The 12,479-nt window shown below is 42.2% G+C and overlaps 1 protein-coding gene across 20 annotated transcripts in view; it reads left to right on the top strand.

Annotated features, from left to right (window-relative positions):
• Positions 1–12,479, top strand: part of Kiaa0753 (KIAA0753 ortholog) — a 58,259-nt gene that overhangs the window by 32,387 nt on the left and 13,393 nt on the right. For all 20 annotated transcript variants that reach the window (XR_013041729.1, XR_013041732.1, XR_013041731.1 and 17 more), the window contains exons 8-14: positions 1,523–1,755; positions 2,970–3,136; positions 4,920–5,042; positions 6,136–6,225; positions 6,453–6,542; positions 9,686–9,764; positions 10,770–10,880. Coding sequence is in view for 13 of the 20 variants with exons in the window: in XM_076542831.1 (XP_076398946.1) it covers positions 1,523–1,755; positions 2,970–3,136; positions 4,920–5,042; positions 6,136–6,225; positions 6,453–6,542; positions 9,686–9,764; positions 10,770–10,880 (893 nt within the window). In the remaining 7 variants the exon portion in view is untranslated. The remainder of the gene's footprint in view (positions 1–1,522; positions 1,756–2,969; positions 3,137–4,919; positions 5,043–6,135; positions 6,226–6,452; positions 6,543–9,685; positions 9,765–10,769; positions 10,881–12,479) is intronic.

Genomic DNA, 12,479 nt, shown 5'->3' with positions numbered 1-12,479 from the left:
TAGCCCAGGCTGGCCTCGAACTCACAGAGATCCGCCTGGCTCTGCCTCCCAAGTGCTGGGATTAAAGGCGTGTGCCACCACCGCCCGGCGACTGAACAGTTTTATTAGTAAGAGTTTATCTGTATTCCAAGTTCCCTGAATTGGCTATATAGGCCTTTATTTCATTAAAAAAAAGTTTATTTCCTTTTCTAATTGCCAATTGGATGCCACGTGTGCAGAATACAGTTCATACTATATTCTATATCAAACTAGGGTTCAAAGATATTGAGTAGAGAAAAAAGTTTTTAAGTGTAAGGATAGAGAGATGGCTTAGTGGTTAAGAGCACTAGCTCCTCTACCAGAGGTTCTGGGTTTGGTTCCCAGCACTCATATGGTAGCTATCTGTAACTCACAGTTATCTATAACTCTAGTTCCAGGAGATCTGAGGGTACCATGCATACATGTGGTACACAGACATATATGAAAGCAAAACACTTGTCCACATAAAATAAGTAAATCTACAAAAGTAAAATAAAATATTTTATCATTTATTTTTATGTGGCTAAGTATTTTGCCTGCATATATACTTGTGCATCTGTGCACTCGGTGCTCATGGAGTTTAGAAGGTGGCATCAGAAGCCCTGGAACTGAGGTTATGGATGAGCCACTGTGAGGTTACTGGAAACTGAACCCAAGTCCTGTACAAGAGCATTAAGTGCTTTTAGACACTGAGCCATCTGGCGCAGTATTTCTGGAAATACTGGCTCCAGTATTTCTACTTTAGAAATACAATGTCTTAGTTAAGGTTACTATTGCTGTGATGAAACACCATGACCAAAAGCAACTTGGGAGGAAAGAGTTTATTTCACTCACAGTTCCATATAACAGTTCATCATCAAAAGCAGTGAGGGTAGGAACTCACACAGGGCAGGAACCTGGAGACAGGAGCTGATGCAGAGGCCAGGGAGGAGAGTTGCTTACTGGTTTGCTCATCATGGCTTGCTCAGCCTGCTTTCTTATAGAACCCAGGACCACCAGCCTAGGAATAGCATTACCCCATCAATCACTAATTAAGAAATTACCCTACAGCTGGACCTTATGGAGGTATTTTCTTTCAATTGAGGTTCCCTCCTTTCGATTGACTCTAGTTTGTGTCAAGTTAACATAAATCTAGCTAGCACAGACAATTTGGCAATCCAGTGGAAATGTGACTGCGATCAGCAGGGGGCCAGTTTGGGTAGTATCTTATAGTCAAGAGACCCTTAAGAGGCCAACCTGGGTAGAAGCAAGACATATTGCAGAATTAGGACCATAGACAAGAACTGGAAAATCAGTACATGTGGGTCCTGACATTGAGGGGGTTCCAGCCATGGTTCTTGGGCATTGGTAATTACAATGGTGGTGGTACTGGTAAGGGGGGCAGTGTGTGTGGCAACAGAGCTTCATGCTTTTCACAGCCAGGCTGGAGGTTAGAGCCTGTGTGCTATTCAGTCATTCTACCTGTGTGGCTAAGTAGAATTTCTGCTCTGAAATCTCTGTGTAGATGTGTGTCAGCCTGATGTGGAGCTTCCAGTGACTCAAAGGCTGGAGAGTGAACTTGGTGTGGTCGATGAGGATACTCTTCCAGAAGAAGCCCCTTTCATATTGGGCCATAGTACAGGCATCAAGGATGAAGCACTAACCCCAACAAAAACACGAACAGTGAAAAAGAAGACTGCAACAGAGCATGTGCCATTTAGGAAGAAAGATACGTTAGAGTCAGCCAGACTGCAGCAGGTATGAAGTCTTTCCTTTTTTGTGTGATGTGCTTTTATTCAACTGATGTTGTCCAAGGCCATACAACCTACTCAAGGGTGGGACCAGCATTTGTTTGGGGACAGATGGATACCACAGCCCTGAGTCCAGCAATCTAAGTCAAATTAATTCTAGGTTTGCTTTTTATTTTAACAAAAGCCAGTTTGTAATGGTAGTATAGGATGTAGCATTCTATCTTTCCCTGCTTCAGAAAGATCCTAACTAATTGAATACCATGGCTGTAATTAGGAAGCTTGTATTAAAATTCAGTACTTGAAAGTGTGAGAGTTAGGAGGATTTAAGATTTGGTAGTTTACTGGTTTCTTAATTTCCTTCCTATTGCTATGAAAAAAAAAAACCACCAAATTGGGGAGAAAAGATTTTTTTGTTTGTTTGTTTGTTTTTGTTTTGGCTAGGGCAGGAGTTCAAGGTAGGAAACTGAAGGCAGGAACTGAAGCAGAGACCATGGAGGAATGCTTCTTACTAACTTGCTCCCCATGAATTTCCCAGCCTACTGTATGTCTAGAAGTGGTACTGCATACAGTGAGCTGGCTTCTTTCACAGCACTCATTAGTCAAGAAAATGCCCACAGGCTTGCCTACAAGCCTGTCTGATGTAGGTACTTTCTCATTGGAAGTTCCCTCTTTGCAGAGGACTCTAAAACACTAATCAGCACAGCCAGTAACCGACAAGTCACGGATTGGGTCACGGATTGGGATCAAGTCTTTATTTCTTCCCAGATAAACTTATAATGAGGTCACTGGGAAGTTAGGATTGAGTCTATACAAAAGAATTCTACTTGGAGGTTCTTCTCAGCATCATGCCCAATGGCATTTGAAATTGTATGACTCATTGTGGTTACACTAAGGTTCAAAAGGGTTAAATATTTTAGCCAAGAATATTTTATAATTTACCTGTAAACAAACATGGACTTTTAAAAAGGGAGATTTAATTAAGGAAAAAGAGAATAAATATTTTGTATGTATAAATGTGGAAAAGCCAAGGATTCCAGGTCCACCCTTGCCCAGGTTTACTTTAGTGTGGTTTATATGCTTCTCACATTTCCCTCAGAGTGCTTTCTGTTAGCTTTTAGAATGAATGCAAAGAGGCACTTCCAGCTTCCTGTGAGTCAGAGGTTGAAACCAGAGTGTCTTTGATACTTGTTTGTCTTTGTAATTCATGTTTACATCTTACAGGGACTCCACATATCTGAAAAAAATCGACCAAACCAACCTTATAGCAAAAGCAGGTTGCAACAGACAACGGTGTCATCCAGATTAAAAATGAACCGACAGCCTGTGAAAGACCACAGGGCTCCTTGGATACCTCCAAACCCCACATCCCCACCAGCCTCTCCTAAATGGTATGAAAAAATTCAAGGACTGTGAGTTTGCATGGCCTTATTTTTCTTCCACAGATGGCACACATTAGAGCAAACGAACTAGTAGGCTTCATTCTTCCCCGTGGGCAGAAATGCTTATTTGGGTGAGTGATAGATAAGGTTTTTGTCTGGAAGACTGTTGGTTCCTTTTTGTACCTGTCCATGGGTGGAGTACCTCAGTGCCCAGTGGCTATGTGCCATTCATTGTAGGAGGGATTGTGACTGTTGTCTGCCCTGTGAATAGATTGTGCTTACCTGAGGCTGGGCATTATATCTCTTATGTCTTAACATCCAATGCCTACACATAATAGGCATTCATTTAATCTTTGCTGAGTAAGATTTTTAAAGAATTTTAATTCCTAGTCAAGATAGCTATGAACCCTGAGCTCATCCATATTTCCCTGACTCTGCCCTTCCTGCAGGAGCTAGTCATTGTAACGCTAACGTTACTGTCTTTTCACACTCACTCATAGCATGAGGACAGTGTGGGTCTGCTCTCCACAGAGCTAGAGAGGAGGTACTGTCCTCAGGGGGAGCAGGGTTTGGTTTGAAATAGGCTCAGGGGGCAGGGTGGCCAAAGATGAAGGGAGATTGTTTGTCAAGGTTTGGGAGTTCATGAGGGCACAGTGGTAGAAACTAGACAGGTCTAGCAGTGCAAAGGAGGAAACACACAACAGGGAGTCCCCTTGTGGGTGTGCAAAAGTGGTGTGAATCCATGGTAGTGCGGACCTATTAGCCTTGAGAAAGAGGAGAAAGCAGTGCTGAAAGACGCTTGTGTTCCACTGTGTCACAGAGCTGGATCTTCTGACCTGATGGTGGGGGGCATGGGGGGGGGCTTTGTTGTTGTTTTGGGTTTTGTTTGGGGGGGGGCGGTTTCTCTGTGTAACAGCCCTGGCTCTCCTGGAACTCACTCTGTAGACCAGACTGGCCTCGAACTCACAGAGATCCAGCTGCCTCTGCCTCCTGAGTGCTGGGATTAAAAGCGTGTGCCACCATCTCGTGGCTGAGTGTGTGTTTTTGTTTGTTGTTGTTTGCTTTCGTGGCTTTGTTCTGATTTCTTTGTTTTATACATGTCAATATAGGGATGTGAGTTGAGTTGGTAATATAAAACATCAACAGGATGATTGATGTCTGGCCTGCTAACCAAGTGTACAATATACTATCTTCTAGACCGGTAGTTCTCAACCCCTTTGGGGTCAAACAACCCTCTTCACAGAAGTCAACATATCAGATATCTGAATACCAGATATTTACAATTTATAACAGTAGCAAAATTACAGTTATGAAGTAGCAATGAAAATAATTTTAGGTTGGGGGTCACCATAACATAAGGAACTATTTTAAAGGGTTTCAGCATTGGGAAGGTTGGGACCCACTGCTCTAGATAGTATGTATGGTGGGTGGAGATGTGGGACAGAGAAGGCTTCCTAGATCACAGTGCTGTGTGAGACCTAACACAGACACTTAGAGGACGTGGGATATTATTAGTGACTCATATTTAAAGCAGGCTTTGTTGAAGTACATTCTTCATTCTGTGACAGTTTTTTTTTTTTTTTTAAATTAAAATAGTGACTGCTTCTTTGAGGCAAAGGGATCTTCTCCCTTTGACATTGGGCATGAGAGCTGGAGGATCTCTCCCCTTCACGTTCATTTTCCATCAGGCGCCAGGTGCTGAGCTGTAGATCAGCATTACAGTGGTGCACTTAGGATGAGTCACGAGAAGTGGACGGATGATTGCAAAGGCATGCTTTTCCATTTGGTGCAGTGCTGCATGGCTAAAGGTGAAGTCCAGTCCCTGCAGAGATGCTGCGAAGGAACAGCCCCTCCAGCAGGAGGACACCCTCGAGGGAAGTCAGTTGGGAGGTGCTGCCCAGCAAGAAGCAGCCAGGTTTGTATTAGCAGTCTTCAGAATCAAAGGGCTCCATTTACACAGACTCTGAAGCAAAGCCCTTCTTGTCTTTCCTGTATCTAAAGGTGATTATTTAAAATCAGATTGCTGAACTTTCCTATTGCACTCTCCAGCTTACCACAGTACCACCATTCTTTTATTCTTTCTTATTTCATTCATTCAAAACTTCTATGTATGTCATTTGCCAATTTGTAAATGGCACAGTTGTGCGCTCTGTGAACTTTAAAAAAAAGAGCAAATAAGACCATAATCCTAGTCCTTATTTGCAGCCAGTGGAAAATACATGTAATTAGCTGTGATTTAAGATAGAACATGGTATACACCCTAAGATCTGGGCAAGTTCAGAACGGAGAGTGTTTACCTCTTGCTGCAGAAAATGAAGCTTCATGCAGGGAGGTAGGAATTAAACCAGGACTTGCACAGGCAGGAATAAATGTGAGGGGTATAATGAGAACATTCCAAAGGAAGACAGCAGTGAAAACAGCTTGCTCTGCATTTGTTTGGCTGAAATTACCCTAGCAGTTATGGGAAAGCAAAAATGAAAATGGGTATTAGAGCTGGGGTAGCTCAGGAGTACAGCATGGCTCCAATGTATGTGAAGAACGTACGCTGTACTCCAGTATATCTCCATCTTCAGCCCTTAAAAAAAGAGTAGGTCGAAAGAGAATTTGGTGATATTCACATATCCTAAACCAGAAAAATCAAAGCTCTTTGACATACACATGCAATAAAATTATTTAGAGTTAACTTTTCCCTTTTGTTTGTATTTAGTTTTATTATTCACTGGGGTCTGTTTCTTTTCTAAACAAGTAACTGGTCCTGAGAACAGTGATGGCTGGCTTTCTTGTTGGCAGCTTCTTGTGTATGTACTAACTGCATAAATATCCTTTTGTGGGAACATATTGTAGAAGCTTTCATGGGTACACAGAGAATATATTACTTTTTGAATCCTTTAATAGAGCCAGGATTGGTGCTGGGCTGGGGGAGGGGGCTCATTTCTGCTCTGTTTCTGTGATAATGACACTCTGTGGCACTGAGGCATGGTTACCTTGACTTTTGTACTGTCTGTTAGACTTCCTTGGCCAGATGCTGAGTCTTCCAAAAGACTGAAGGAACTAGAAGAATTGGAAGCCAAAGAAATGGAAAGAATGCAAAAGCAGAGGTAAATATTTGTTTCTGAGGTGAACAAGAAGGCAGGCTTGTTCTGCATCATCTCACTCCTTTGACAGTGACTCAGGATTGTTGACGTCAGCTACACTTCTGCTTACTGGCTTCCTGCCTCCTAAAACTGCAAAGCTGCCTACGAGGCCTGTGGTAGAGCCAAAGATAGAAGCCAAGGGAGTCCTGACCTGCTTTAAGGAGAGTTGACATGACTTTACCTCCCTCTAGGCTTGATTGGCTTGAGGCTGAGACTTGTAGAAGAACCAAGGAGCTGGATGAACTGAAAGCCGAAGAATTGGATAGACTTCAAAAATTAAGGTATATGTTTGCTCCTGGGGAGTGATAGGGTATGTGTCCCTATTTTAATTCTTACAGTTTGAACAGCCAACCTGGACTTTTTTAACCTCACCTCATTCCAACATCAAGTAATTGAATGAATGAGCATTTGCATGTTTCCATGTACACTAGTACGTCACATTTTCCTGGGAGTGTGTAGACTGTGAAGGAGAACTGCAGAGCCATGTATGATCTGGGAGGAGTTCTGTGCTTGCTTCCTGTTTCCTGCAATGCATCCCACATCACTGCACTAGGCCAATATCAGTCTTCCTGAGGGCAGAGTGGATGTGCATGGTGTGTGTGAATGGTGACTGTGTGGATGCTTTTGTTTGACGTGTTAGCCTGAACATGGTCTGAGATGACTTTTCAGATGACTTTGCTTTCTCCCATTCATCCCCTAAGAGTGCTGGCACCTAACAGGCAATGAAGAAATACACTTAAGATGTAATGGGGCTGATGCCATTGCCACAGTTGGCCAATTTTTCCAGCTCTGATGATCATTCACCCTGTAGTCAAAGGAACAAAGCACTGATTGAAACATCTGTACATTCTATTACTATTCATGACTGCATTTTGTCCCGGTTACAGGGCTGTGGTTCTTTCCTTAGAGGCCAATCTAACTAAGGTTAAGATTTCAGTTATACAATCACAGATCTTAGGATTTGAAGGATTCCCCCTACACACATAACTGATACTTCCATACTTCTGCTGTCTCTAAGAAGTGGCCAGCATGTGTATACATACCTCTGTGATGAGGTGGTCACAGCTGTTGGAAGGAGTCTGCCTTGGTCATCTCTAGCTATTATAAGGTTGATTGCCTGTGACTTGTCTTTCCATATCTCGTTTATTTTTCATGGGTGTTTTTTCTGAAAAAATAAATGTAACATACACATAGAAAAACACACTAAATCCACTTGTATGGTTCAGAATATTATAAATAAACACCCCTAGGCCGGGCAGTGGTGGCACATGCCTTTAATTCCAGCACTGGGGAGGCAGAGCCAGGTAGATCTCTGTGAGTTCGAGGCCAGCCTGATTTATAGAGCAAGATCTAGAACAAGCACCAAAACAACACAGAGACACCCTGTCTCAAAAAACCTAAATAGATAGATAGATAGATAGATAGATAGATAGATAGATAGATAGATAGATAGATAGATAGATAAAAATAAAAAATAAACACCTATGCATTGTCTCCCAAACCAGGTAATAGTGTTGTAGAAGCTCTACCTCCTTCCCCCTAGAGATGCCTACTGTCCTGATTCCTGAGTTAATTTTTCATTACCCTTGTTCACAATCTACTACTGATGTCTGCATTTCTGCCAAACAGCCTTAATTTTGGAAACAGAAGTACAAGTTGAGCGAAGTGTGGGGAGGGCAGTTTTGCTAGTGTTAGAGGGAGACTCGGGAGAATAGGTTGCAGAATCTGGATCAGAACCTGACTTCAGGCTTTCCTCAGTGTCCCCTCAAGAGCTCCACCCCGGGAATCAGAGAGCATGAGTGGGTCATGACAGACAAGACAGGTTTCAGCCACCTCAGGAACTAGGTTCCCTGAGCTTCTGGAAGGAAGCCTTGTCTGGAGAGTGAGCTGTCTGGTCATGCTCTGCTTTCTCAGCTCCTCTGGCAGACTCTGGGGATGAGGTAAGGACCCTCAGCAGATAGGTCCCAGAGGGTCAGCATTTCATCAGCATCAGGAAAGACAAGACAATAATTAATTGGAGGGAAAGGAGTCTCTTTCCAGACATTTCAAATCTAAAAATATCTGTTCTATGCTTATATTTGCTAATTTTGTATACCCATTATTAGTCTTATTACAGAATTCTTATTTGGAATTGATTTTTAGTGGAAAATTTGTTAATATTAAACTTTTTATTATTAGATAATTATATAGTCACACAAAGTTGTAATAATACAGAAGAATCTTGGGAAATCATTTCTCAACTACCTAGTGTAACATCTTAAACTGTTGACTACATATAGCTAGGGTATAGATATCTACACAGTGAGGGTACATGTGATCAGCTGTCGTTGCTACAGTCAAGAATATACCCAATACCACATTATCACTCACGTTACCGTTTATAGCCATATATACTTCTCTGCTGCCCCCAGCCATCATTTGACTCAGTGAGCATAGTAGCCACTAATCTGCTTTCTGTTTTTATAATTTTGTTTCAAGATCATTATTTCTACGGTGTATAACTTTCTGGAATTGGCTTTTTAAATTTTTGTTTTTTCCAGTGGGAGGGGAGTGTTGTGCCGTAGTGTACATAGGGTACTTACAGAGGTCAGAGGCTACATATGGAGGTCAGAGGCTACCTTGCAGAAGTCAGTTCTCTCATTCAACTATGGGGATCAAACTCTGGCCGTCAGGCTTGACAGCAAGCGGCTTTAGCCACTGAGCCATCTCACCTGCCCTAGAACTGACCTTTTTTTCCCGAAGTAATCGCTGGAGAGTCATGCTGGTCACTGCATGTGTTATTTGTTCATTCTTTCTTTTGGTGAGTTGGATTTCATGGTTTAGCTACTCATCTTAGTAAACAAGTGAGGGACATCTGGGTTATCATTAGTATGGCATGATTATGACTAAAAACTGTATAAACATATATGTGTTGTGTGATGTGTCTTTATTTCACTGTAGTAAATTCCCAGAGTGAATTTGCTGGGTTGTATGCTTCTTGTATGCTTTGGTTTCTGTCTTAGTCACTGTGAAATCTTGCTGTGAAGCGACACCATGACCAGTGTTACTCTTATAAAAGAAAGCATTTAACTGGGGGCTTGCTTACAGTTTCAAAGGCTTGTTAGTCCATTATCATCGTGGTAGAGAGCATGGCAGCAGGCAGGTGTGATGCTGGAGACATAGCGGAGAGCTACATGCTGATCTGCAAGCAGGGATGAGGGGGGAGAGAGACAGAGAAAGAAAGAGAGGGATGGGATTTTAGTCTCTCTCAGAGCAACTGAATCCAAATGTCCCTTTGACAAGACCCGGGGCATGCATGCGGTCATTGCAGTTGGAGGAGCACTGTGGGTGTGCCCTCATCTGGTTTGCCGTCTCCTGGAGGAGTTCCATAAAGATGCCCCACAGGACATGCTGGCTTCTGAACTGTCAACTCTCCTCTCCACAGTGCCTCTGCCACCCAGTTAGCTGACAGGGTAGAGGAGGCGGTTCTGGAGCGGTTGAAGCCCCTCTTGATCAAGGCCCAGGTAACTGATTCATTTGCTTGCCTCTGGCAGTTCTGAAATGAAGAGTTGTCACATAGGTCATACTGACCCTTTTTCAGAGGGCCAAGTGTCTGTTCGGTGGTGGGAGCCTGCAGTACAGACAGGGTTTTACTGCTGGGGCCATCACAGCCTCCAGACTCCCACACAACACCCACTAGCTAAGTGTCCTCTGCGTAGACGGGAGGTGAGAGAGAGTGTAGGTGAGGGGAGAGAAGCAAGCACTGCTTTTGAGAAGGGTGGCATTTTAACTTGGGGAAGGACTTTAGAGTGGATTTTCCATTCTTTCCAAATCAATCTGTTGATAATGATGGTGTTCACTTTATCATCCTTTGGATGCTGGTCTCTATGACCTTGATAACTTGGAATGGTTGGCTATTTTACAGTAGGAGAGAGAGATTTGGGGCACTTATCTGCACAAACTAGAAGTTTCTCAAAGATGAAGTGACTTACAGCATACTACGAGTGTATGTCACACACCTGTAAGCAGTAGGGATTCAATAGTGACACCAGATGGATCCACCCTGGAAACAGAAGTCATGGTGTTTTCATGCTTATAGAAGAGGTCATCTAAGAATATTATGACCTTAATTGATTGAATGGCATTATGAGCCTAAGAAGTGTTAGGTTATTAGAGTCCATGGAAATTCCAGGATTATTAACCTCAGAGGTCTCCTAGAGATGGAGTTGTGCAGTCTCCTTATTTGACTCTTGAGAAAATATAGAACAGACAAGTTGAATGACTTGTAAAGCAGCATATAGCTACTCTGGCAGTGTTTACAAAGTAGAGATTAAAAAATGTCTGGAGCACTAAGAACAACACATGGCATTTGTTCTCACAAGGACCGAGTACTTTCATTGCTACAAAAAGCCTACTGTAGCTAGAGCTGATGAATAGTTCCACATGGGTTATTCTGCAACATGACTTATTTGTTCTGATATGAGTTGTGAGTTTTCATAATCTGTGAATGCATTTGTCCATTTTAATAGAGAGTTAATTCTTCTGTGGAAGCAAATAGTCATTTGAAGGATCATCTGTCACCGAGCGCAGCAGCAGCAGCAGCAGCAGCAGCAGCAGCAGCATCCCAGCCTGCAGAGCAGGTGTGTCGTGTTGGTATTCTGGTATTATTGCATGATCATGTCTCCAGTCAAAGGAAAATGATATGCAGATTACTTTGTAAACACTACATTATCCTACTCGAGGAGAGTGAAAATTCTTCTTCATATGTGTGTGGCATGTTAATTCTTAGAGTGTGTATTTAGTTCTGTGTCTGACAAGGCCTTGCAAACAGCTCACAGACATCTCTAGAGCCACAGGTTTTTGTTGGTGCACTTTTATCTCTCTAATGACAGAGTGTAGATAACTGTGGCCCTGAATGTTGATGGCCTGAGGCAGAAGAATAGCTTCCTCATTGCTTTCTCAGCCAGCCTACTTTGGCTCATTACTGGCCTCATTTCCTTTCTTTTTAAGGCCTAATGTTTTTGTCAAGCAAGCAAGTTTTGAGTACTCAGTACACAGCCATGTCTGGTCTAACAGAAAGGAAAGAAGGTCCAAGAAAGAAGTGAAAGCATTTGAGGAAAATACAAACCTCTTTTGTGGTTGTTCAGGCTAATCTTCCTCTGGGGGATTTGCTTTTAATGTTTAGGAGACTGTCTGCCTGGCCTTAGGAACTTTGGAATAGAAGGTGCAAGTTACATTCTTTTAGTCTTCTAAATCTTGTAAAAAGATGCTTGCTGCTGTAATTGCTCCAAACAAGTAATAGGCAGAGTATAAAGGAGTCAGAAGGAAGCAGGAGTGAAGTTTCAATAGCCCAGTGGCCTTGGGAGCAAGAAGACTGTAGGTCAAGATTGTTCGAACTAATGTAAGTACTAAGCGGGATTTTAGCTGTGTTGTTATTTTGTGTTGGAGTTCCATGTGAGGCCAGGCTGCTAAGAATGGAACTAAGCCTTCATTGGTCATTATGGTCTCACGTGTGTGATAGCTTGATGTATTTTGTGCATCATGGCCACTAAAAGCCCCTTTTAGACTCCCAAAAAGTGATGGGCTAGCATCTAACCTAGGAAAGCAACTCCATAAAGCATTTCAATATGAATGGAAAGTGAAATGGATTACTAATACTAACAGTAAAATAGACATATATAAATATTATGAATAAAACAGCCTTTTTATGTGCAAATTACTTCGTCGGCCTTAAACCATCTTTAATACAATTATTTGAAAGATAAAACTCCTCTCGTTTAGAATTCTGGGCTGTTGGAAACATTCTCATTGCAAGTTTTCCAGGCTATACATCAATAATCAGTGTTAAAAATAATCAAACAGGTAACTAATGACTGCTGAGAGAGGGAGAATTAGTCTTTCTCAGGGATGAGCTTCCTGATTGATTATCCAAGACAAAATGGTCAGCCCTGAAATCATGTACACACAAGCAGCACTAAGTGTCTTCAGCAGGTTGTGTCTATATAGGGTGTGTGTGTGTGTGTGTGTGTGTGTGTGTGTGTGTGTGTGTGTAACAATAATAAAGAAATAGAGGCTAATACTTAGAGAGAGAGTAATGGGGGACATGGAAGGTATTGGATGGAGAAAAAGGGGAAATTATGTAATTATATTTTAATTAAAATATTTTTTAAAAACAAAGAGTTTGAGGTCAGCCTGCTCTACAGAGTGAGTTCAAGAACAGCCAGTACCGCACAGAGAAA

Source organism: Peromyscus maniculatus, chromosome 8, assembly GCF_049852395.1.
Source record: "Peromyscus maniculatus bairdii isolate BWxNUB_F1_BW_parent chromosome 8, HU_Pman_BW_mat_3.1, whole genome shotgun sequence".
NCBI classification, from domain to species: Eukaryota; Metazoa; Chordata; class Mammalia; order Rodentia; family Cricetidae; genus Peromyscus; species Peromyscus maniculatus.
This window is presented reverse-complemented; position numbering and strand designations above follow the sequence as displayed.